The sequence below is a fragment of the Pimephales promelas genome, chromosome 2, assembly GCF_988280905.1.
Source record: "Pimephales promelas chromosome 2, fPimPro1.hap1.1, whole genome shotgun sequence".
Classification (NCBI taxonomy): domain Eukaryota; kingdom Metazoa; phylum Chordata; class Actinopteri; order Cypriniformes; family Leuciscidae; genus Pimephales; species Pimephales promelas.
In genome coordinates this window covers 44,870,858-44,898,001 of record NC_142770.1, presented here as the reverse complement: position 1 = coordinate 44,898,001, position 27,144 = coordinate 44,870,858, and the positions used below count along the sequence as shown (strand labels likewise).

The 27,144-nt window shown below is 41.6% G+C and overlaps 2 protein-coding genes across 2 annotated transcripts; one reads left to right on the top strand and one right to left on the bottom strand.

Annotated features, from left to right (window-relative positions):
• Positions 1-6,304: 6,304 nt before the first annotated feature.
• LOC148997600 (uncharacterized) lies at positions 6,305-16,877 on the bottom strand. Its single transcript, XM_089123169.1, has 8 exons — positions 16,242-16,877; positions 15,822-15,969; positions 15,308-15,351; positions 15,087-15,149; positions 8,250-8,285; positions 7,752-7,896; positions 7,534-7,605; positions 6,305-6,723 (listed from the first exon to the last, which is right to left on the bottom strand). Exons 2-8 carry the CDS (start codon positions 15,931-15,933, stop codon positions 6,629-6,631), a joined length of 567 nt encoding a protein of 188 aa, XP_088979295.1. The 5' UTR covers positions 15,934-15,969; positions 16,242-16,877; the 3' UTR covers positions 6,305-6,628.
• Positions 16,878-22,028: 5,151 nt separating this feature from the next.
• On the top strand, positions 22,029-25,628 carry LOC148997599 (uncharacterized). The gene is made up of 3 exons (XM_089123061.1): positions 22,029-22,165; positions 22,238-22,295; positions 23,271-25,628. Exons 1-3 carry the CDS (start codon positions 22,065-22,067, stop codon positions 25,524-25,526), a joined length of 2,415 nt encoding a protein of 804 aa, XP_088979187.1. The 5' UTR covers positions 22,029-22,064; the 3' UTR covers positions 25,527-25,628.
• The last annotated feature ends 1,516 nt before the right edge of the window (positions 25,629-27,144 follow it).

The following is a 27,144-nucleotide window of genomic DNA, read 5'->3' as shown; positions in this document are numbered from 1 at the left end:
AGGCTACGTGTTCTAAATTCCCTCTAAGAGTATTCGAGAAGGACTTTTATTATGACATGTTTTGCTGTGCGCGCTGCTGGGTAACGTTAGTTTCCGTTATTCCTTTGTGTTTACTTTCACTTTCAGCAGCCGTTTGCTCCGTCATTTTCCTCAGGTGTTAATGTGCGTGATTGAATGTAAGTTTATTTATTCATACGCAGTTACAACTGATGAATGTTTGTTAAATTGTTGTATTCAAGTATTTAGCTAGTGCAACCGAACTTTAGTTTAGTTATATGCAGTGATTCACGTGTATATGGTTGCAGCTGTAATCCGATGTGACGTTGTTATATATATATAAATAACGTGTCAGTAGTGAGTGACTGTTTATGTTTGTGTAACTTAAAGTTATTAGACACACACTGATGTATCTTTGTATTCTGTTTATTCTAGAAAAACCACATTCAATACCTTGTACCAATTGGAACTCAGTACAGCTGGATGATGTCATTGTGTGTGAATATTCAAACCTATAAAGAGTTTAACGGTTCCCTGTCTCCTGTCACGCTTCTTGTCGGAGCCCCGTAGTGGATGAGCATTCACCTACCTATTCAAACATTACATTCCTTAATATTTGGTCCTTCGAGCCGGATTGCTACACTCATTACGGTGACATGGAGCAACAGAGTCAACATAACTCTCCTGATACCACATATCCTGTACGTCCACAGGCCAGAGCGCGTCAACTTCCATTACGTCTGCAAGCTTATGACATTGCATTACCTAAATCCCTCATACCAGACCATGCGCTGCATGACACTTCATACCACCAGCCAAGGATGGATCACCAAACAGCACAGCTAAACCTCAGTGGACGGGCCGAGCCTATCTCGACTGTGGATCAGCTTCCTATGGGTGAGTTATCTCTGGTGCAGAATGGAGCAGTTCCAGCCACATGTCACCTGGGCAGTGTTGATAATGGATCCGTTCTTGCTAGACAGTTAGATGCTGAGAGATCCTTTATGCATTCTAGTTCACCGGTAGGCCAAAGAGAATATTACAGTCAATCCGCAAGTGAATTACTCAGCAGTGGTTCTATTTCGCCTTCACTTCGAGATGAAGAACAGGCTAGAGCTATGTCACCGCCTGTGGTCAGACTGAAAGCTACTGCAGCGCCATCTATCCCAATTCAGTATACAAACCAGACATTCCCAGCTGCTATTGTCAACAGAGACATTTCTCAACAGTCAGCCCCATGGCACATTACACAAATAATGACAAATACCACATATGGTACGACTCCGTCATACTTGAGTGCCTCGCATTTACCTGCACCATGTGTAACTTTGCACCAGCAGACATTATTCAGTACGCCAGATTTCCGTTCTTCATATCAGCTTACCTCATCATTGCCACGTACTGTTACCTCAGTGAAGTTGCCTCTAGTTACAGCTGCCAACACAACTGGTGTGCCACCTGTCTATCAGTTACAGACTGCTGCGCCATGCCAACCACAACGGCAGCCATTCACCATGCCAGACCCTAATCGTCCTCCATCATCGGTCCCAGGGTATTATGTCACTCAGCCTTCTACACATATTCCAAGACAGAGCTGGTATGACACTCCAGTGATGTACCCGTCACCACCTCCAACTCCTGTTTATCAGCCAATGCCTCCAGCACTTCCACTCCAGCCAGTTCCAATCCCCAAATTACCGAAGCTTGTGAATGATAGTGAGAGAGAGTTTACGGATCTGAAGATGGCTTTGGACAATCTCCTCAATCCTCACACTGAGCTTACTGAACATTATAAATACAGAGTACTAATGGAACAGTTAGTTCTGGAGGAAGCCAGGCTAATAGCCCAATCATGTCGACATTATCGACTTTGAAATCCGACCATTTCTTTTTTATTTCGGCCACAGTCCGAGGTTGTGAGGCTACAGCATTTACGGCGTCTGTTACCTTTTGCCACTCAAGTGCCTTTTTGGCATTAGTAATGGCGAGAATATCTGTTTTGTACATTATTTCGTTTACTATCTTATTTATGAGGATGAATTGTATAAGCCAATATTATTGAAGAACATGTTTCTTTCTTTTTTGGAAATATGTGTTAATTTGCATTTCTGTTGCAGATCGATCAAACGGGTGTTCGTGTTGGCTGTTAATTGTAAGACTTGCTTTGTGAAGTCTTCATGTTATTTATGAGAGGCAGTATTGCCATTTATTTTACACAACCGTCTACAGTTTCACACACTTTCACGTGTTTTTCCACCTGCCGACGGTGTCGCCATTTCTCATTTCACCCGTTTTTGTGCGTACGCCTGGGTCAGAGCTGGCGTGAAGGACCGCACATTTTACCGTCAAGTTTGTTTTTTATAAACACCAACTATTGCGTAGAGAGCGGCGTACGCCTTCTTTTGTGTGTACGCAACGTTTATAAACGAGGCTCCTGGAGCTTATCTCCTGACTTGTGTATAGGCTTTACTATGGCTGTTTTCAGAGCTGTAAGGAAAGTACTTTCATTTATAGACTGATTTATAACTTTAGTGAGCATAAATTAATGTACAATACAAAGTATTTACAATACACTTACAATAAGTACTTTACTCTACTTACAATACAGTCTGTCTGGGTTGTCAGTTCACAACGAGGCTCCATTTAAATTTGTCACACATGGTCTGTGAGAGGCAAGCAGACGTTCGGCAAAATCACAGTCTGAAAAAATAGAGTCAGAGATCCAACCACTCCAGCTCCAGGACGTAGATCAAGGTCAATTATTTCATTGGTCACACTGAGGCTCCATTTACATGAAACTACAATGTTTAGACGCTACTGAGGCTCCTTTTACATGAACATCAAGTCCATACGCAAGCTCCCAATTTTGTCCAAACATCTATAGTTCATTCGCGAGCTCACAGTTGACAAACAAATCATTGATAGTTCATAGTCTTGTGTCATAAAACGTGACACAAATTGTAAAGAATCAAATGTTCAGCCACTCCAGCTCCTCTATCTCCCCATGAAAAGTCCTCTTCTTGATGCCGTGGTCGAAGCAGATCTTATCATCTTTCTTAATGTCCGTGGTGGCCTGAAAGAGCAGGACATGCCTGTCTCCCCCCTGAAGCTTCACTATGCAGTGGCATGGCTGCACGTTGCACTTCTTCTTTGAGTGTGTAATTCATCTCCCGATGGTTTCCAGAGACGGGTGGCACTCACAGGGGAAAGTCTCCGCATCGATGTAGATTTCGTCAGGGCCATGTTTGAAGAAAAACAGGTTTCCCAGCTGGTCCTGCGTCTCTGCCATCTCCCTGCCCTCAGCACCTGTGATCACCTTTCCGTGGAAATCACACAGGATGGAGCCCTTCCCGAAGGCCTTGGTTGCAACAACGCCTGTGGTCAAAAAGAGGGAGTCATTAATGTGCTGTTCATGATGTTATTATATTCATTTTATTTATGGATTTTACTGTGCTCATAAGACAGTTGTACATACCTTTCTGCTCCCCAAAGGCCTTCACAGCCAGACCCGACCATTTCTGCCTGGTCACCCTCTTGATGATGCCCGGGTCACTCTCCGCCTGTGCTCTGCTGAGCGGCCTCCACTTCGCCATGATGTCCTCTGGACGAGGATGATTGGCCGTCCAGCCCTCTGCATCTATGACTTTGGCCACCATCGCTGCAGTTGGGGTACGTCTTGAGAATTTTGCTGTCAAAGAGAGCACATTTGAATTAAAATTCAGGTTCACACACTAGTTCAAAATGTTTCTGTTGGAGCAAATCTAATCATTGGATCATAAGGAAGTACACGTACACAAAAGATGTTGCTCCCGAAGGCTGTACTGCAGAGCCCTCCACTTATCATAAAAGACTCTGTCGGCGGGGAACCCAGCTTTTTCTCTCTGGGTCTTGTTGGGTGGTTGGCCAGTGATTCCCACAGGGAAGGCCTGCAGGAAAGCATTTAAGTCCGGGGCTGGGACCTCTTCTTCCACCCGCCTTCTCTTCACTGCCTGGGTGCCCTCGTCGCCAGAGTCGTCAGAAGAGGAGCTGCAATATTGAAAAGGTCTGGAGGTTACACACTAACGAACTGATGGATGAGCGTTGAGAGACATTATAATTATAACAGATTTATAACATAATTATAGTACAGATAATTACATACCATGTCAGGGAGCTGAGCAGGTTTGAAGTGGCCACAATAGCATCTAGGGTCTTCATCCTATAGTGCTGGTTTGCCACTGCATTGGAATTGGCCATGTAGTGGGCCACAGACGTGTTCTGCTGCTCTGTAAAGTTGGCAGCCACATCTGTCTGCACGGTCCGACGTATCTGCTGGCTCGTGATGTTGGGGTCTTAACACTTACTGTTACTCCCTCCACCGCTCCTGGTCTCTGGAAGTGACCGAGGATCAGGATTGCTTCGCAATAGTAGCGGAACATGGTATTTTCCTCTGACGGCTGGACCATCAAACCCTCTGTGTGCAAAAGAGAGAGAAACTCAGACAAATTCACACCAGAGTTCATTCTCTCGAGGTAGCACAAATTAAACCTTTTTCTGAGTTGATCTTGATCTGGTCAGACAGTTCTTTCTCCAGCTTGTCGTTTACATCCGTCCAATGTGCAAATTCTTTCCGGAATCTCTTAAAGAATTGTGGCGTCTTCACTTTATCTAGTACCAGAGAGCTGGAGATCAAGCTGGAGAGCTGGAGATCAAGAATGCCAGTTAAGTCCCTTTGAGAAGGAGCATGACGTGATATAAAGCTAAACAAAGCGCCAAACATGATGCAATGAAGCAGGAAGGACACCTCCTGTACCTGTCCGAGCTGCTGGCCTCCGTGTCCATCTCTAGAAACTGAACTCTGGGTTTGTGGAAGTGGCTGATGAACGGAGACTCGTCATCGGTGTATGAAGGCGGACCGCAGCTGCCCTCACTGTTGGAGGTGGAGAAGTTCATGGCCGCTACAGAGACAGAGAGAAGGTTAACACTCCTGTAAGGATACCACAATCATTAACGCATGCCTCACTCAACTGTAGGGTTGGACATGGACATGACTGTTCAAAAGTTACTGGAAACATTTTGTTGCAGTTATTGCTGATGTAATCAGCGTTGACGGCTTGTTTTTTGTAATGTAATTATGTTTTGTCATTTCTTTTGAGGACCTTGTAAAATCTTCTTACCTTAGGGCTTAACAAATATTCTGCAGCCATTGATTGTACATCCAATGCCTTTGAAAGCATGAATGTGCTATATAAAGTTTTAAGACTTGTATGGATTCTCTTCACTTGCATGACAATCAGAGTTTTGTATATTATACACACTGGAATATGTATAGAGAAGAAAGACTCACACAGCACACTGGTAAATCATCCTTTTGTCCAGATGGCCTACATTAGGACATTTCTGATGTGAGTTTGTTTTCTGAACTGCTAAGAAGCTGATAGCAGTGTTAGAATCAGAGTTAGAATCAGGTTAAAACAGAAGCAGGTTTAACTCTGGGCTGGATGAAAGATGATGATAACTAGGCAAATAAAATCAAAAACCAAATAAAATAAACAACAATAAATATATCTGTATCAGTAATCTTGATTTAAAAAAAGTTACCAAAGACACCATACAGTCAGTCATTTAAATACTGCCACCTGCTGGTAGAAAGGGGAAACAGTGGTCCATTACAGTGGGAAACCACATTCAATATAATTATATAATATAATAATTATATAATATAGCGCTAACAATAATAACTCTGCACACACAATAAGTTCTTAATACCAACTGTATTGAGCCAAACAATGCGCTCATTAAACGTGACTGGTGATGTCTGGATCATAGACTAAAAAAATATGGACGTAGTGTCCGTGACGTCACCCTTTCTGAAGAGCGTTTTTGAAGACTAAAGTGGGCGGGGCCGGCCGTCGCCATCTCGTCGTCACCTCTCGTCACTACCGGATAAATTAAAATGGGCAAAGAGGCGGGACGCGGGTGGAGCTGAGGTGCTAATGCTACATGGAAAAAACCTATATAAACATATATGTTTTAATATAGGTTTTGATATAGGGTTTGAATATATGTGACATATATAAAATTGGCCGTTTTCCTATATTATATGTGCATATATGCACATATAGGTTCATATATGTACACATATACATGTACATATATGTACACATATATATGTGCATACATGTTACTATATAAGTACATATATGTACACATATATGCACATATACATGCATATATGTCTACTTATATATGTACATGTATGCATGCATATATGCACATACATGTCTACTTATATGCGTGCATACATTTACCTATATAGGTACATATATACATGCATACATTTACCCATATAGGTACATATATACGTGTATACATATATGCATCCATATATGCACCTATGATTGCCTGTATATTAGTAAAATTATTAAAATCCATAGCTACTATACAAAATAACTAAATAAATAACAGGACAAAATTTAGAAATTTACATCATTTATTTACTTATGAACAATGAAAAAAACAGTATGAACAAAGAAAAAAAACGTATGAACAATCAAAAAACAGTACGAACAAACAAAAAGTAATTCAAAAAACAAAAATGAGACAAAAAAATTAACAGAGAAAAAAAAAACTATTCATCTTGCCAATCTTCTCATCGTGCTGATCTTCTCAGCTCTGTGAGCTTCGAATTGATGGAAGTGCCTATCTGCCCTCGGGTGGCTGCCGGCCACTTCTTCAATGTAGCATCTAGAGAAGACAAAAATAATAAGACAGTATAATAATAATAAAAATATAGCTCTTCATCAGAAACCCAAAGTCCTTATAGTACAGCTGCGAATGGACACATAAATTGGATAAAGGGCTGATCATAATAATAAATAAATTTGCTTAAAACAAACTTCTACAGTTGTTTTAGGGAAATTAAGACTGCTCTGCAGATGTCAAAATGCTATTATTCTGAATAAGGCTTGGTGCATGTTTATGCACGTCATGATTAGATTACTTGTTTCCATGTAAACTGATTCAGATTTTCCAATTCCTCAAATTTTTAATCTGATGTAAGAAACTTTGCACATGTAAACATATTTAGTTGTCAATGGACTACACATTTATAGCATTTCCTGCATACAGTACCCAAAATACTTTACAATTGCCCCAATTGACCCATTCACACACACACATTCCACCTGCGAGCTGCCATGCTAGGTTTACTCGATAAATAATCGAGTAATAAGATATGCATTAAAATCAAGCAAGTCAATTACCGTTATAAATGAAATAAGGCACAGGACAGAACACTATGTGTTCTACAAAATAGATGACTACACACCTTACAGTGCAATACCACAGAAATGTAGCTTTAGTAGAGGAAAGGTAGGATCAAGAAGTGAGCAAGCAATTAGTATTATAGATGACAAGCAGATACAAATATTGGGTGCCCTACCTTATGCAGTCTCCATTGATGCCTAATAAAAATTGATACAAGTAGGCTATCTTTAAAGTGGTAAACTTATTAAGTCTTGTTTTCACTTCTGAATGCTTTGTGCATTTACTCACCAATAATGGCTGCCTTTTTAACTTGATCAAGGGCGACCAGCTGCTCCCCATCCCCTCTGGTTGGCTTCCCACCTTAAAAGTAATATTTTATAAATTATAATGAAAATGGGCTAAAATGAAGGTAGAGAAATGAAGCACACAAACATAATTTATTCCACAGAATATGACTGACTTGTGTTTTTGTCAAGGACAGAAGAGATTAGGAGCATGTTTTGTACCATTCAGGTTGCTTTTCAGCAAAATTTGTAAATCAAAGGTGCCCAGCAGCAGATTTCGGACCATGGCAGTAGCAGAGGTGGCAAGGCGGGCTGCTTTCCATGCTTCTGCCTGGCAAAACACCCCAGAGCCCTTTATAACTTCAATCTGAAAAATAGTTTCACATCACAAAATTAATTTATTGGAAACTTTAAGACACTTTTTCATGCTTCATATTGATTCTTATGCTTAGCTTCCCAATAGTTAATAGGCTTTTATGTATAAATGCAGATTCATGATAAAGATATGAAACAAATAAATCATTGCCCTAAACGTTATTAAAGAGAGAATGAGGAGGACAGGGTGGGGGGAAAGGAGGAGGTTGGATGGAGAGTAGGGAAGGAAAAAAGACAGTAGGAGTGAAGTGGGGGAGGAGGAAAGGATCATTGTCTCATATAACACTAATTGACTCCTACAAAGCACACAGTTTATACCCATCCTTTACATAATATGTTATTCACCTGTGTTTTTGCTGAGGTCTCAGCTGCTGCTGCAGTCTTGTTAGAGAAGAAAGACATTGTTAAAATCAACAATTGTAAAACTTTTTTATACATATGAGGCGAAAAGTCTAAGGTATAAAAGGGTTACACAGACCTGTGAAGTCTCTGTCATGATAGAATCGAGGAAGCAATTGCAGTTAAACTCTTTTAATTATAAGTTTGACGAACACACAGAGACAGTCCATTAACAGGCAGAGATAGTGACGCAGGGGATCCGATGGTCCGGTGCAGAGTGCTGTGGTGAAGGTGGTGGTGAATCCAACGACGAACAATATCCAAATGACAGAGAACAAGGGCCAGAGCTGAACACGAATGAGCGAGACAGGAGACAACACACCGGGAACCACAAACAACGATCTGACAAAGGAGATGAGAAGTTGATGAGAATATATACACAAGAAGATTAACTGCAGCTGGTGGTGATGATTGCTGATGAGCGCTGATAGAGCGGCACGCCCCCCCATCAGCGCACACACACACAACAATAACAGAAACACGAGACGAGAAGTAATCATCGATAAGGGAGTGATCCAGGATGTCTCTGGCCGGTACCCAACTTCTCTCCTCCGGACCGTAACCTTCCCAGTCCACCAGGTACTGGAATCCGCGCCCCCTCCGTCTCGAGTCCAGCACACGATTGAGGGTCCCCATCGACCGAATAAGAGGGTTCCCCATCTACGAGACGCGGCGGGGGGGGAACCGGGACTGGCGGATTAATGCGAGCATAAAAGACGGGTTTGATTTTGGAAACGTGAAAAACGGGATGAATCCTCCTGTACACTGGAGGAAGATTCAGACGGACTGTCACCGGACTAATGATTTTGGTGACAGCAAACGGGCCAATGAATTTGGGTGCAAGTTTATTCGAAATGGAACGGAGTGGAATGTCCTTAGTTGAAAGCCACACTTTAGAACCGACGACGTATACGGGAGGTCTCCGCCGGTGGCGATCGGCTTTGACCTTGGTGCGCGCCCCCACTTGGAGTAGAGTCTCACGGGCTCTAGTCCAAGTGCGGCGACACCGCTGGACGAAGGCGTGGGCGGAGGGGACCGCGACTTCGGATTCCAGACTAGGAAAGATAGGTGGCTGGTAACCTACACTACACTCAAATGGTGATAGGCCCGTGGATGACACTGGCAACGTGTTGTGGGCGTACTCCACCATAGACAACTGCTGGCTCCAGGAAGAGGGATTCTTGGACACTAAACATCGCAACGTTCTCTCCAAATCCTGGTTGGCTCGTTCAGTTTGACCATTGCTCTGGGGATGGAACCCAGATGAGAGACTGACAGTCGCCCCCAGCAGTCTACAAAACTCTCGCCAAAATTTGGACACAAATTGGGGTCCTCTGTCAGAGACCACGTCTGTCGGGAGGCCATGAAGCCGAAAGACGTGGTCAATGACACTCACCGCTGTTTCCTTGGCTGAAGGTAATTTGGGCAAGGGAATAAAATGGGCCGCCTTCGAGAATCGGTCCACCACGGTCAAAACTACCGTGTGACCCTGGGAGGGTGGGAGGGCGGTGATAAAATCTAGCGCGATGTGGGACCAGGGTCTCGAAGGCACCGGCAGCGGTTGAAGCAACCCATCTGGGGGTCGATTGGAAGTCTTGCCTGTGGCACAAACTGAACAAGCCAATACAAAATTTCGAACGTCACGAGACATGAGAGGCCACCAGAATCGTTGCTTAACCAAAAACATGGTACGACTGACTCCTGGATGACAAGCCACATTGGAACAATGACCCCACTGGATGACGCTGGACCGTAAACTCTCCGGCACGAACAAACGGTTCGATGGGCAACGAGTCGGAGGCGTTACCCCTTCTAAGGCCTTCTTGACCTTCGATTCGACCTCCCATGTGAGTGTAGAGATGAATAGATTCTCTGGTAAAATGCACTCGGGAGTAGACGGGCGATCGGAACGGTCAAAAATGCGCGATAAAGAATCGGGTTTGATGTTTTTGGAACCCGGGCGGTACGAGAGTGTAAAGTCAAAACGTCCGAAAAAAAGAGCCCACCGAGCCTGCCTGGAATTGAGTCTTTTAGCAGTGCGAATGTATTCCAGATTCTTGTGGTCGGTCCAGACGATAAAAGGTACCCCCGACCCTTCTAACCAGTGGCGCCACTCTTCCAACGCTAACTTGACCGCCAACAATTCTCTGTTGCCAATGTCATAATTGCTTTCAGCGGGGGATAAACGGTGCGAAAAAAACGCGCAAGGATGCATCTTCTCGTCTGAAGGAGAGCGCTGAGATAACACCGCACCTACCCCCACCTCTGACGCGTCGACCTCCACCACGAACTGACGTGATGGATCAGGGGTTATCAGGATGGGGGCCGAAACAAAGCGCCCCTTCAGTTTGGCAAACGCAGCTTCCGCTGCGTCTGACCACCTGAACGTCGTTCTGGGGGAGGTCAAGGCAGTCAGAGGCGCGGCTAGGCGGCTGAAGTTGCGAATAAAACGCCGGTAAAAATTGGCGAACCCCAGAAACCTCAGTAGGGCCTTACGGGAATCTGGACTTGGCCAATCTACCACAGCCTTAACCTTGTCGGGATCCATGCGCACTCCGTCAACCGAGATGATGTGACCTAGAAAGGGAACAGACTGTGCATGAAAAACGCATTTCTCCGCCTTGACAAAAAGCCCATTCTCTAACAACCTCTGAAGCACTTGTCGAACGTGTTGCACATGCTCCTGGAGAGACGAAGAAAAAATCAATATGTCATCCAGGTAGACATAAATGAATTGGTCGACCATGTCTCGCAACACGTCATTGACAAGTGCCTGGAAGACCGCTGGGCTATTGGACAAGCCGAAAGGCATGACCAAATATTCAAAGTGCCCCCTAGGGGTGTTAAATGCAGTCTTCCATTCATCCCCCTCCCTGATGCGGACCAAATGATAAGCATTCCTTAAATCCAGTTTTGTGAAAATGGATGCTCCTTGCAACCTCTCGAAAGCTGAAGACATCAACGGCAAAGGATAAGTATTCTTCACCGTGATGTTGTTCAGCCCCCGGTAATCAATACAAGGTCGCAACTAGGGATGGGTACCGAAACCCGGTATTAAACGGGCCCCGGTGCTGAATTTTGAAAGACCGCTGTATCGATAAGCTCGGACGTTATCGGTTCTGCTGTCGGTACTGGAGAAATTATTTATCATTCCTATAAAGACGTTATCTTGAACATGTTTATATCGCCAGCCTTTTCTATATATAAACTATATTTTAATTAAACCATTTGTCTGTGATGCAAATTTGAAATTCGCAGTTCAGAAGGGAGAGAGGAGAGAGAGCGATCTCTCACGCAAAGCCACAGCACGCGCAACACGACAGCCCTGCTTAATGAGTGACAATGAGGACAGAACTAAACATTCAACGTGGTTACACTTTAGATGTGGGATATTATTCTAATATATTTTGTATTTCGGCTTCCAAAGATTATATAAAGAAGATATTTGAGATAAAACCGTTAAAAAACAAGACGCATGATCTGTCCAGCTTAACTTCCTTTACTTCACAGCACTGCGGAGCGCTGTCAGTTCTTCCTAAAACCCAAACGTACCGTCAGCACAATCGGCGATTGTTGCAAAATGCTGTCTTCTACTGTTGCAAGATCAAAAATGGCTATTAAAAACACAAAAGCCTGCGAAAGAGCCTGTTCACAAGGCGGTGCGCGCTCCGAAACGGACTGCAACGAGACAAGAAAAGTAGCCTATACTTTGGGCTTCGTGTGTCCTCCTTAACTATCAAATATACATACAAATGTCAAAATGACCAGCTCTGAGATTCGCTTAAACACAGTTTATTCACTTAAACACAATTATGTCTTAAATGGACGTAAATAATAGGGATTGATGGTGCTTCAGTTACCGGTTACCGATTAGATTTGGTCTCGGTCTTAAAGGGGCAGCAGTCTAATAGCCTAAACTTGCTGACGATTCAGCCATTAATGCAAATTAAACAACAAAAGGCAGAGAAAGGCAGAGAAAATCACTCACAGCTTTTGAATAAGTAACTTTAGATTTAATAAGCATTAATCTATCTATGATAAACTAGTGCTATTTTATATTTGATTACTAAATTAGGTTTCTTTTCAGACAGAAACAATTACCTGAAAAGATATGTTAGTACACCTTCCTGAAATTAAAGCACTTTTGTATATAATTTGTATCTTTGATTGATTTTATTCTTGTGTTTGTACTTGTTTTTTTTTTCTTATGTGTCCTTTTTTTATAAACAAAAAAGCCTGCACATTGCTGCATAACAAAAATATATTTTTCTTCGTTTTGCTTTTTCTATTTTACATTTCAAAATACAGAGTTTAATTATGTTCTTAATTCTTAATAAAAAAAAACCCACCAAAAAGAACCGATAAGAATACCGTTAAAGTACCGGATCGATAAGCGGTATCGGTAAGAGTAGTAATACCGATAAAACCTTAACGATACCCATCCCTAGTCGCAACGATCCATCCTTCTTCCCCACAAAAAAGAACCCCGCCCCCGCTGGAGATGAGGAAGGGCGGATGAATCCCGTTGCTAGAGAATCAGAAATATATTTCTCCATGACCTCTCTCTCAGGGACCGAGAGTGAATATAATTTGCCCTTAGGCGGAGACGTACCTGGCAATAAGTCTATAGCACAGTCATAGGGACGATGCGGAGGAAGAGAATCAGCCCGAGACTTACTGAACACTTCCTTCAGCTCCCGATACTCCGTGGGCACGTTTGATAAATCCACTGTTTCCTCCTGTAACACACGAGAAGAGACAGACGGACAAGCAGACACAAGACAAGACTTATGACAAAAATTGCTCCATGATGCTACTGATTTGAATTGCCAGTCTATTTTGGGGTTGTGACGGGTGAGCCATGGGTGACCAAGAACGATAGGGGCTAATGGAGTGTCCAGAATGTAAAAGGAAATAGTCTCTGAATGATTGCCTGAAGTGATGAGGGTGATGTCTTCGGTGATCCATGAGATAGTGGGGAGTCTTTGGCCATTGAGAGCGTGTACATGAATCTGGTGTGCGAGGGGTTTGAGGGGAATATGAAGTTTCTTAGCAAATGAATGGTCCATGAAATTACCTTCCGCCCCAGAGTCCAGTAGTGCTCGACAATCGTGGAGGTGAGTTGACCATCGGAGCCTTACCGGGAGGAAGGTAGATGTCGATGAGGTCTTTTCGGCAGAGATCCCACCCGACAGTAGCCTCATTCTTACTGTCGGGCTGGACCTTTTAACGGACAATGAAACGCCAAATGTCCCGCTCCACCACAGTACAGACAAAGGCCCAGGGATCTCCGCCTCTCCTTCTCCTCCCGGGAAAGCCGGGCTCGACCCACCTGCATGGGCTCGTGATCGTAGGTAGGGCTGACCGCTCCCTCGCCTCCTGAACGCTGCCCCTCGATGCCTCCAGAGAAACGATCGTGTTGACCTCGGCTCTTGACTCGAGAAAGACGTGCATCCACTCTTAACGCCAACGCGATGAGATCATTTAGCTTGGTGGGCAGGTCCAGGGCATAGATCTCCTTCTGGATGCGGTCAGCCAACCCATGCAGGAACATGTCCCACTGCGCCTCCTCGTTCCATTTGCTTTCGGCTGCCAGGGTTCGGAACTCGATGGAAAAGTCTGATACTGATCTGTCACCCTGACGTAGTTCCGTCAACACCCTGGCAGCCTCTCTTCCTGATGCGGCCCGATCGAACACACGCCGCATCTCATCGGAGAGTTTCTGGAACGAGGAACAGCAGTCGTCTTGGCTCTCCCACACCGCTGCCCCCCATAGCGCCGCTCTCCCAGTCAGAAGCGTCAATACAAATGCCACCTTGGTTGCCTCCTCGCGGAACGTCCTGGGTTGCAGGGAGAAATGCATAGTACATCTGGTCAGAAATGCTCGACAAAAATTCTCTTCACCTGCGTATGGCTCTGGAGTAGGAAGGCGAGGCTCTGACTGGGATGGGTCCGCTGGTGGTGGTGTTGGAGGAATCAGCGGTGCGGGTGGCGCAGTGGGAAGACGAAGGTGTTGAATCTGTTGGGTGAGCCCAGACACCTGCGTCACTAATGCCTGTACAGCGCGAGCTGTGTCGTTGAGGTTCTTCTCCTGTGTGTCCATCCGTTGTAGACAGCTTCCCACAAACTCGTTCAGAGATCGTTGCGAGTCCTCCGCTGCTTCCATGCTTTGGTCAGATCGTTCTGTCATGATAGAATCGAGGAAGCAATTGCAGTTAAACTCTTTTAATTATAAGTTTGACGAACACACAGAGACAGTCCATTAACAGGCAGAGATAGTGACGCAGGGGATCCGATGGTCCGGTGCAGAGTGCTGTGGTGAAGGTGGTGGTGAATCCAACGATGAACAATATCCAAATGACAGAGAACAAGGGCCAGAGCTGAACACGAATGAGCGAGACAGGAGACAACACACCGGGAACCACAAACAACGATCTGACAAAGGAGATGAGAAGTTGATGAGAATATATACACAAGAAGATTAACTGCAGCTGGTGGTGATGATTGCTGATGAGCGCTGATAGAGCGGCACGCCCCCCCATCAGCGCACACACACACAACAATAACAGAAACACGAGACGAGAAGTAGACATAGGATTTACCAACCGTGACAGTCTCTTGAAAACACTCCTCGGGGCTCGGTCTTCTCTCTGGAGTCTTAGACAAGAAAGAAACATAGTAAAACTCTACAACAATTTTTATTCATCCAAGCAAGCCACTATCGATTCTTATTTACAGGGGGTAAAGTAAATAAATAAATAAAAATGCAAGGGGTTTATTCACCGGTTGCACTTCTCCAAAAGTGGAGAGGTCGGAATCTACTTCCCCCACAGGACTCCTTCCAGTCTTGCTCATAGAAGAAAAAAAAAATTGTTATTCTCTTCAATAAATTAAAGTGCAAATACATCAAATAATTAACACTATCAATCAGCCCAACATCACAAGTCTCTACAGCTCTGTTTGAGAAACAATTTTAAAAAGCAATGAAAATCAGAGGAACTTACCTTTTGAGCAATAGATGCAAGATCACTCTTCATTTGAGGGATTTCTAGAAAGAGGTTATATAAAGAAAAAACAAACAATTACAATCACTAAAACAAAATAGCACCCAGCAACTCAGTGCCCTAATCTTCGAAAGACATTTCCTGCAGCTGTGAACGCAAGCTACAACCCTCCAAAGCCCTTTAAGGCTCTGCAGAGGAAATATGGTTGTCAGCGCAATTTTCTGTCTCCAATTTCTCCCAAATTCCCCATGGTTTTTTTCTGGAGCCGATTGCCTTCTTTAGCCGTTGAAGGCAGAGAAGCATAATTTATTCTCATGACCTGTATGATTTCTAGGCCATGACTTTTGTTATACTTTCTATGAATTTCTGCAGATAGATACAAAAAAATATAACTCTAAATTGAATCTTATCAACGGCTATATGAGCACTGAACTAAGTTTATACTTCTCTGCCACTGCAATATCCATCTCCACAAAAAACCCAGCTAATAAATATTAAAATTAGGAATACTTACGATTGATGATAATGTCTTTCAGGCGTGCATTTTCATTTTTGAGAGAATTGACTTCATTTCTTAACTCCTGCAAATTTCTTTGCATTTGGTCGAGTTTCCTTCTCTCCCACATCTGCTCGTCCAAGTGTTTTATAAATTCACCAGCTGTCTACGTGAAAGAGACAGAGAGAAGATTAACAGCTAATTGTTATATAACTTCTTTTGTAAATGGTTGATTCTTATTAGCTGGGAGGATTTCACAAGAGGTAAAAGATGAAGGTGGCAAGTAAAGGGCAAAACTACCATCTACTTGGCTACATGTAACTTGTTGTCCAGCCTCCTGATGTATTCCTTACTTAAAACATGAAACTTCCACATCTTGTACTTCATGTAATGTATGTATGTAACACGCCAGACACTGGATGTCATCATTTAGGCTACCTTTTTCTTAGAGGGTGGCGCTGGCACTATGTCCTCTTCATCCCCAATATGCTCCTCCTCCTGGCTGGACCGCTGGGAGGGAGAGAGAAATCTTTACTGTATTGCAATGTAATAACACACTGGATGCAGACTGGTAATGTACCTTGTTCTTTGAAGGTCTGTCACGACACACCTCATCCTCCTCCTCCTCCTCATAGTATTTAAAAGAACATCTCTTTTTCACGTCAACCTATGGAGGGAGAGGGAGAAACAGAGGACACAGTTCACTATTGTGCTGGTTTCATACCTTGTAACAGCTGCTGTAAAAAACAATTTGTTGGTCCGCAAGACACTTCACCCAATCCCTATGTGTGAATGGTTGGTGGTGGTCAGAGGGAACGCTGGCGCAGATGCGAGCAGCCTTGCTTCTGTCAGTCTACCCCAGGGAAAACTGTGGCTACAAATGTAGCTTACCACCATCAGCATGGAGTGAATGAACTCCCTTCCTTTTCATGTGTGAAGCGCTTTGGGTGTGACTTGTGTCTTATGAAAAGCAATACAAATTCCCTTATCCCCCTCAAAAATCGTACTAATCATGAATCAGGCATGTGATTGGCTAAGGACAAAAAAGCAGGAAAATATACCGAGCCGCATCCGACACCCCCCCCCCCCCCCACCCTTTCTATTTTTGGGTCAACTATCCCTTTAAGGACAAGCGGGTGCATGTTTATTATTAGGGCTACTGTCACTTTAAGACCTGTACGCGACGCGTCTAATATACACACGCATTTGACAAGCAGACTTTTGACAAGTGGTTTCCATAGTACATTTTTCCCTATGGAAGTCAATGGGGACCAGCAACTGTCTGGTTACCTACATTCTTCAAAATATCTTCTTTTGTGTTCAGCACAAGAAATAAATTAATACAGGTTTGAAAAAACATTACAGTGAATAAATAATGACAGAATTTTTATTTTTGGGTCAACTATCCCTTTAAGGACAAGCGGCTGCATGTTTATTATTAGGGCTATTGTCACTTTAAGACCTGTACGCGACGCGTCTAAGGCCATCCTTAAAAATATTTTGGTTTGCAGTAACAGCAAAAAAATTTTTTTAAAGGGTCGGTAGGTAGGTCAATATTTTTTTTTCAAGATTCAGTGTAAAAAAAAAAGGTACAATTTTGGTCATGGTGATCATGAATTTTTTAAAAATTGCATATTGTGATGTCACTGACTGGGTCTTCAAACTGTACATCCACTGCTAGGTGTCAATGCAACCTACAACCGGTTATGTTTTAGGCCAATCACAAAATGAATAAAATATCAGTTTGTTATGCAGCAGTGCAGGCTTTTATATATATATATATATATATATATATATATATACATGAGATATAAGCAAAAACAAGTACAAATACATGGTACAATACATTAGCCTATATACTTATATATATTTAATTTCAGGAAGGTCTTAAATTAGCTACTTTTCAGTTAAGTGTGTCGCTATGTCTGAAAAGAAATTTAATTTAGTAATCAAATGTAAAATGACACTGCATGGTTTATCATAGTTAGATTAACGCTTATTAAAGTTTAAGTTATTCATTCAAGAGCTCCGAGTGATTTTTCTCTGCCTTTTGTTGTTTGATTCGCATTACTGGCTCAATCGTCACATGTTTATTAGACTGCCCCTTTAAGACCGAATGCGGATCAAATAGAATAGATGACTGACGCACCATCATTTTCTCCCAACTATTTACGTTCATTTAAGACATAAACTGTTTAAATTAATCTCAGAGCAGGTCATTTTATATTTTATGTATGTTTGATTGTTTAGCTGCGCACATGAAGCCCAAAATGAGGCTATAGCCTACTTTTCTTGTCTCGTTGCAGTGCAGCCTTGTGAACAGCGTCTCTTGCACAGACTTTAGTCCGCGTCCGCAGTTTAGCAACAGTACAGACTGCATTTTACAACAATCACCGATCGTGCTGATTCTGACGGTAGGCTACGTTTGGGCTTTAGGAAGAATTGACAGCGCAACGCTGTGAAGGGAAGGAAGTTACGCTAGACAGAATGCGTCTGTAATGGTTTCATCTCAAATATCTTCTTTTTATAATCTTTGAAAGCGGAAATCTAAAATACAATTAGTAAAATATCCCAGATCTATGTGTAACCACGTTCTGTCCTCATTGTCACTCATTAAGCAGGGCTGTCGTGTTGTCCGCGCTGTGGCTCCGGGTGAGAGATCGTTCTCTCCTTTCTGGACTGCGAATAGCAAAATTGCATCACAGACAAATTGTTTAATATCATTATATATAGAAATGTTTGATATTCAGCCCCGTTGCCCGTTTAATACCGCGTTTACCAAGCGGGAACACCGAATGAAACGAAGCGAATGTACAAGCCAGTGTGACACGCCTAAACCAATTGTAAACATAATGACGCCACGGGTTTTTATTTAAAAGAAAGAATGTAGACTGGCTACGTTTATATGTAGACATAAGCAACTTTCACAATAGCCTACTAACTAAAATATAATTAATATTATTTTATTGAATTTGAATTAGTCGTTTAAAGAGTAAAAAAAAAAATCGGTCGGTCTGAATGCAAGTTACAACCGGCAAGTCGGTCGGACTAAAAGGAAAATAAAAAATAAAAAATTGTGTCGGCCCTAAATTGACAGGGTCGGTCGGGTTACGGCAAACAAGAATATTTTTAAGGGTGGCCTAATATTATAAACGCGCATTTGACAAGCAGATTTCTCTCAATTTTCTCGGTTTGCTTTGAGTTTAGACATAACCAAATTTTCTTATGTAAACCGTGCGTGTATTTGAGAGTGTTAGCGAAATTAGACTCGAAGGATAACTTAGTCCAGCAACTAGGCGCTGTTAGACAAGCTTTTAGTGCATGTGCGCGTCGGGTGTTCGCGCTCAGAACAGCGCATCAACAGTGAATGACATGTTTAACCGGCAAGGCTTTAAAGCACATGCAAATAATTAATTTTTGTGAACTCACTTAACTGATTTGGCCGTTCCTCTGCGTTAATATTTTATGTGAGTATTTGTCGCGTTGTACACTAATGCTGAGACGGAGGCGTCAGAACTGAAACTGATAGAATGCACGATATACATATTTCTACAAAAGCAGTCAGCAGCTTGCTTGGAGCAAGGATCATAGGGCAAATTTGAACTATATTGACATATCGCCCAGCCCTACTGGGGACCTAACGGTGATGTTATTGTAAACTAACAACGATAACACAGTAGCGCGAGAGGGACTGAGGTACGAAATTGAGCAGGTGAACAAGCTAAACGAGCTGAACGCAAGTACGTCCTTGTTGATACTTGGAAAGGAACGAAGAATCTGTACGCATGTCAACCAGTTATGTCCTTATATCCTCTCCTTTTCACTCCGGCAGCCGACCCAGCTGACACCCGTCCCCCTCGCCCTTTTATTTTTTTGACAGATCTGCATGATTCACGTAGGTCACATTTTCAGGTCGGAAAATCCGGAATTCTGGATTAATCCGGAAAAATCACATCCCTGATGAATGTATTGTAATGTAATAACACACACAGGATGCAGACTGGTGGTGTACCTTGTTCTTTGAAAGTCTGTCACCCTCCACCTGCTTCTCACCCTCCAGGTGCTTGTATTTGGAAGCAACTCCTATTTTATTGTCAACCTTGAGAGACAGAGAGAGACTGACTTTTAGCCCAACTCTTATTAAAGGGATAGTTCACTTTGAAATTAATTTTTGATATGTTTAGCTTACCTCAAGGGCATCCAAGATGTAGGTGTCTTTGTTTCCACAGTATTTTCAATTTTGACATCTTTCGGTCAAACTGTTGTTGTCTGTCAGTCATATAATGGGGGTCCACGTCAAAGAGCATGAGCAAAGAGCAAAGAGGTCCACGTTTCGCGTCAGATCTCTAACTGAACCGGTAAAACTTTCGAAATCTCTGTGTAAACAATGAGTGACGTAGATGCGCGCGAGATCACTTCCGACGGAACGTTGGACATGGTCTAGTTCGGTTCAGTTGGACATCTGATTCAGATCAGTTGGACATGGCTGTTAACAAAAAACGGAGGAAAAACGATATAAAAACTGTTCGTTTTCTCACACAAACCGCTTGTTTCGTGTATTAGGCCAGTGTGTACTTACATTTACGAGTCATTAAATCATGTTTAATTTGGACTTCTCTGTGCATGCTCTTTGAAGTGGTGACCATAGACCTCCATTATATGACTGATAGACAACAACGATTTGACCGAAAGATATCAAAATTGAAAATACTGTGGAAACAAAAATTTCAACATCTTGGATGCCCTTGGCTTGAGCTAAAACATATCAAAAATTAATTTCAAAGACACACTTTGTTGCACAGATATCTTGTCAACAAAGCACATGAAATCATCATACACAACACAATTACAAACCTATACACATTAATAAAAAAGAGATAGAGGGGGAGATAACTTTAAGTAAAGCAACAATTGGTGGAGTCAGGTACCTTTTTCTTTGTTGCCTTCTCAGTCTGCCCCTGCTGCTCACAGTACTTTGAGTTCGGGATGTGAGGACGTTTTGTTTGCCCTTGCTGTGTGCAGTCTTTCTCCATCTCACGCAGTTTAATTTGAAGAGTTTTTTCAAATTCTGGTGCAATAAAATTTAAATGTTATCAGGAACTGCAAACATTTGTCTAATCATGTACGATATCAAATAAACTGGAGAAGACGTGAATGAATGCTTCATTCTTCAGATTTTTTATTTTGCACTCCTGGCATAAACTAAGAAATGAATGTCACTGTAAACCAGTTTAAATCATAAACAGTAGTGAAATATCAATGTTGGAGTCTTAAATGTTTCTAATTATTTTTAGTTTGTCCATATAAGGTAAGGGTGTGATGTTTAAATGAGTTATAAAGGTAAAACAGCTATAATATGGAATCACCGGCGATTGACGAGTAACGTTAGGGGTAATAAACTGTGTGTCAAGATCCTGTCGGCACTGGGGTTAATCTCTCTAGCTAATTGATAAAAGGTACCAAGTAAGATACATTTTACACTTCTTTAAGTGCAAGCAAAACCATTAAATGTGGGAACTACATAAAGTCAGGTAAAGTTAACGTGTAAATTACGTTAGCATAACTTACTTGCCACATTAATGATTCTGGCTCGGTGCACCGGCCAGGGTTTTCGGCCTTTTCGCCATTCCACCAGCTTCTCGTTTTTTTCTGAATCTGGCCTTTCGAGAAAGTCTTCAACAGAAAAATTCCGGACACAGTCGACGGCCAAAATACTATGGGCCCCTCTGTCCTCACCCTCAGTCCATTCAAGTTAAACATAACGGATCTCCAGCGATGTCGGCATTTTCACTGCCACCCTGCTATCTTTCGGCGCGAAACGTTAGGATGACGTTAAGCCAAGCGCCGTCGATGACGTCGCTGTGCGACGATGTAGCGACTGCCGATTGGTAGCAGAGAGGAGAATTTTTTTCCAGTAAATAACGTGAAGGAAATAAGACGCAGAGAAAAACAATAGATATGGATCCAGTACGTTACAAAAGGTACCTCGTGGACGACGAAGCACCCGTTCCAGAAAGAACAAAGAGAAGACGTAAAAGAAAGTACTGTCACAAAATGTGCTAGAAGCTGGCTTGTTAGCTAATGTTACAGATTTCCTATACTATGTAAACTTATGTGGAGTATTTTCCCTTAATGAACTTTAGCCAGGAAAATATTTCACTTTGTGTGTTTTCTACAGTGTTAATTAAAGGTCGTCATGAATGGAATTTACATAACTTACTTGGATTTAATCAATCAGTCATAGCATTATTATATTGAGTGATGCATGAAGTGTTTCAACATTACCACAACATTTTTCTTAGGGACATTACTGAAGATATGTGTGACGATGAAGAAGCTGTGGCCTCTTCTTCTACAACTCAGTAAGTAGAAAACACGCACACATGCATTAGACCTAACTTTACATATTTCTTGATCAAGGATTTTTATTTTAGGTATCTCACCCAGGAGGACAATCAAGATGACCCGGTGTCTACTGCTTCTGATGACCCAGTAAGTTGCTAAAAAATGGCTAAAATATTAAAGTTAGGTGTTTTTTGTTTTGTTTGTGTATGTTCATGCATACTGATCATTATAAGATAATTCCACAACCCAAACTTCCACCTGATGTTGCTTTAAGTGGCGCACAAATTGGAAATACCATTTGGGCTCTATGCACGGCGGTATTTCCGGTGAAGGTGTAAGGATGCTCGATAACTTCCGCCGATAGAGTCCAATGCAATAACGAGTATATATATTGAATTTTATACTCCATGGTTATACTAAAGAAACGTTAGTCACAAAAACAGATAAAACAGACACCCCTCGTTGTGTTTATGCTTCTTTTTAAAATTATATTAAATAAACATAACTATATATAAAATTACATCTAACCGTATGTACGTTTCGTTTCAAAGACGGGAGGACAGTAAATTTTGAAGACTCTGCCATAATCCCGTTTTCCTCTGTTTTCCTCCGCTTAAATCCACAACCGGAAATGGACGAGCATCCTTACGTCAAATGTGGAACTTATGCGTGCATATAGCCCATTTGTATTTTCCAAATTGCAGTGATACCCATGTTTTTATTTTGTTTGGAAAAAAAAAGAGAAATGTTTTAAGTTTTGATTCAGGTGCAAATGCAGCATCCGTCTCAGCTGGCCACATACTAAATGGCAGACCCTTTCTCTCACTGTGTTTGGCCGGATGAAAATGGTGGTCAATGGTGATGTCACTCTGACGACAATCTAGGGTAGTATCAGAAAAATATACATGTGGACAAAAGGGGGCACAGTTATTTTTTTTTTTTATTATTATTAATTTATGATATAATGACAAAATAATAAATGGAAAGGACTGTTAAACATAAAAAAAAACATTTGAGCTTGACTTCAAATGCAGGTGGTTACCCATACCAACCACATGAAATGGTACATTGGTATGAGTCTGTGCAAATGTGGGATTGCTAATCCTATGTTTAAATTCACAGATGAACCAACCCATACCTGGCCCTAGCTCTTCACCTGGGGAGCCAGAAGAGGAACATCTAGAAGACCCCACAAGTCCAGCTTTAAACCAGAAACCTACAAAAGAACAGGTGGAACTCCTGCTGCTGGCATTAAAACTCAAACATGGACTTACAAATAGAGCCTTGGAGGACATCATGCATCTCATCAACTTTACTGCTGGTGTGGGATTGGTTAGTGGCTCAAAGTACCGTTTCTACAAAGCATTTGAATCAGTGCAAGACATTTTAGAAGTACATTATGTGTGCAAGAGTTGTAACGTGAGAATGCAGGAAGGTCCCTTTAATGTCAAGTGCCCAGTCTGTGACCAGGACACGTCAAAAGCACATGCACAAAAAGACCAGTGTTTTTTGTACTTGCCACTAAAATATCAAATTAAAAAACTGCTTGAAGACCACCAATTAGGGAAACACCTAAAACACCGTTTTGAGAAGCAGGATGCCTCCATCAAAGATATATACGATGGACGTTTATACAAAAAACTATCACCCCTTTCATCACCAGACAGCATATCACTGACTTTCAACTGTGATGGAGTGCCAGTGCACAAATCAAGCACAAAAAGTTTGTGGCCAATTTTGTGTACTGTTAATGAACTGCCAATACAACTACGTGCAAAACATGTTATGCTTTGCGGCCTGTGGTTTGGTCAAAACAAACCAAATATGAACACTTACATGAAACCATTTGTCGATGAATGCATAGAGTTGTACTCTAATGGTCTTATATGGCAAAATGAAAGTGGGGAAGCTGTCACAAGTAAAGTACTGCTTACTACCATGGTGGCAGATTCAGTTGCTCGGCCAATGATTCAAAACTTTAAACAGTTTAATGGAGAGTTTGGGTGTTCTTTTTGTATGCAAAAAGGAACAATTGCTTTAAAACGCAGGGGGCGTGTACGGGCTTATCCCTATGAAAAAGCAGAGTTAAGGAATCCCTCCCAGACTGATGATCTGGTAGAAGAGGCTCTTGCTGGAAACCCCACTAAGGGAGTGAAAGGGCCTAGTATTTTGTCTTGTCTGCCTGATTTTAATATCATTGATGGCTGTGTTCCAGATTATATGCACAGCGTGCTGCTGGGTGTAGCAAGAAGCATCACCGCGCTGTGGTTTAATCCTGAAAACAACCAATCGCCATGGTATATCGGACACTCAACAGAACAGATTGATGAGATTTTAACTTCAATTAAACCTCCCTGTAATGTTTCCCGTGTCCCCCGCTCAGTGAAAGAGAAAAAGTTCTGGAAGGCACACGAGTGGAACATGTGGTTGTTTTATTACAGCATACCAACATTGAAAGGGGTCTTACCTGAAAAATATCTGAAGCACTGGTTTAAGTTGGTAAAAGGGGTTTCTCTTCTACTCGGTGAGAACATATCACCACTGCACATATCAGAATCTGAGGGGTTGCTAACAGAGTTTGTTCAGGAAATGGAGACCCTTTATGGGATAAATAATGTCACTTTCAATGTACATTTGTGCCTTCATCTGCCCAATACTGTGAGGAATTGGGGTCCCCTCTGGGCACAGTCTGCATTTGTGTTTGAGTCATACAATGGGATCATTTTAGATATGATAAAGAGCAGCCAGGGAGTTTCTCTGCAGATAATGAAAACGGTTTGGCTACAGGTTGCATTTCCATCAATTTCCCAAAAAAACATGGTGGCAGATGATGATTACTTAGCTCTTTTAGAGTCTTTATCAGTTGAGAAAAAAATGGTGCAGGAAGTAAGTCGCTCTGATGGCGTTACATCTCTGGGTAGGCCTAAAATTTGTATGATCAGAAATGAAGATTTTTTGGCCTTGAACAGCATCAGCAACCTAGAAAATAGAGTCACCGTGAAGTATTTTAGCAGAGTAGTGGTTAATGGTGAAATAGTTCATTCACAAAACTACTCGCGTACTTTTCGGAGAAACTCGTACACTGTCATTCTTTCTGATCGAGAGGAAAGTATTTTCTCTGTGAAGACATTCATTGTCTGTGATCTGAGACAGGGGGAGACATGTTATGCAGTGGGGAAGTACTACCAAAAAGTGAAACATGACATCTGCGGTCAATTTAGGAATCCTTGTTATTTCATCCCTGTAGGGAAAAGTCTGGGGCCTTTAGTTGCTATACAAGCATCTCAGATAAAAGAAAAGTGTCTGTTCGTTAAATCTTTTAACAGAAATGTTGACATCGTCTTCAAATTCATTAACCACAGTGAAATGCTCAGATAGATGTGGGATGATGATGTTGATTACTTGAACGTATGTTCAAGGGACTCTTTTTTTTCTCTCTTTTTTTTGTATACTGCATTTATACTGTACATTAATACTGAAATGACCTTTCAGCCATATCCAGCTATAAACTGTATTAAGACAATACAGAAAAGATTGCATTTTTGCATTGAATTTCGTGGATGTAACGGTGAATGTGTGGATGTGTATGAGCTGTGAATCTAAGTGACTTAAAATTGGAGAAAAAGGCTTGATTGACCAAATAAAAAAAACAACAAACCATTTTGTTATTTCCTTCTTTTCCACTATCTTCATACAAGAAAAAATAGACCTTGTAAATGTTTCAGGAAAACATGTAGACATCATAGCTTTCCATCTCCTCTCTCTTATTTGCCATAGCTAAAATCCATGCCAATTATGATACAAATTTCACGTGTTCGCACATATATGCTATTGCATATATATATATATATATATATGAAGAGTTCAGATGCAAAAGCCTCTAAATGCCATTTGAAATTTTCTTCTTTAATGATGATTTTTATCAAACTTGTATATTTAAGTTCAGTAATTTCACTTAAATAACAATTAATAGGTAATTATTGCCATTTAAGTGAAATTACTGAACTTAAATATACAAGTTTGATAAAAATCGTCATTAAAGAAGAAAATTTCAAATGGCACTTAGAGGCTTTTGCATCTGAACTCTTCATATATATATATATATATATATATATATATATATATATATATATATATATATTTATATATATATACAGTATATATAGCTGTAGGAGACAAATAATGTATGCACATATAGGGCTTATATATGGATATAAAGAAGAAATACAGGAGACCTATAAGGCCTGTATATGCACATGCACCCCAATGTTGCCTATATGTGGCATACATACGCATATAGGTAGCATATATATTGTCATGTATGTGCATATATGCTATATATATGTAGAATATATGTGCATATAGGTTTCATATATGTGCATATATCCTCATATATGTTCTTTCCATGTGGATATGCTACTGCCGCTGAATTGACAGCTGATTGAAAAAGTAAAGCCAATGGTTAAAGTTCATGTTTTGCCCTTCGAAATATTATAATAGTTAAGACGCAACTAAAAGTGAGACTATTTACTTTACTTTATCAACTTTATTAATCTCACACAAGGGGCAATTAGTTGCATGTATACAAATACATTAACACAGATCACACACATTTCTCACAACATACAAGCAGTCAACTATGTGCATCGTTCGTGATGCATTATTATTCTGCTAGTTAAAAATGTATTAATTACTTACAATATTGCTCGAAGCTTGTGCATGCGACAGTGATTCAAGGCAAGCACACATGTCAGTCGGCATCTCACGTCAAGTTCGTAAGGAGCTTTAATTCAGTCCATTTTACAATCCGATTTTGGCCGCCTCTCAGTTTCTCAGATGGTCAAACCAAAGATATTACCTCAGAACTTCAAGTACATGAACTAGAAACTCGCGCTCATTCAAAGCGCTGAAATCGTCAGACATCCATTAGTGCATGTGAGGGAAACAGCTGGAAACACGGCGCTGGTTGTTCTCTCCATACTCGACACGACGGAAT

Bases quoted from the DNA above. Each gene is read 5' to 3' on its own strand.
- LOC148997599 (XM_089123061.1), top strand. From the start codon at position 22,065: ATGCATGAAGTGTTTCAACATTACCACAACATTTTTCTTAGGGACATT. The intron at 22,166-22,237 runs GTAAGTAGAAAA...TTTTTATTTTAG, and splicing joins GCCTCTTCTTCTACAACTCA to GTATCTCACCCAGGAGGACA. The intron at 22,296-23,270 runs GTAAGTTGCTAA...TTAAATTCACAG, and splicing joins CTACTGCTTCTGATGACCCA to ATGAACCAACCCATACCTGG.
- LOC148997600 (XM_089123169.1), bottom strand. From the start codon at position 15,933: ATGTGGGAGAGAAGGAAACTCGACCAAATGCAAAGAAATTTGCAGGAG. The intron at 15,352-15,821 runs GTAAGTATTCCT...ACCTCTTTCTAG, and splicing joins GAAAGACATTATCATCAATC to AAATCCCTCAAATGAAGAGT. The intron at 7,606-7,751 runs GTACAAAACATG...ATTACTTTTAAG, and splicing joins GCTGAAAAGCAACCTGAATG to GTGGGAAGCCAACCAGAGGG.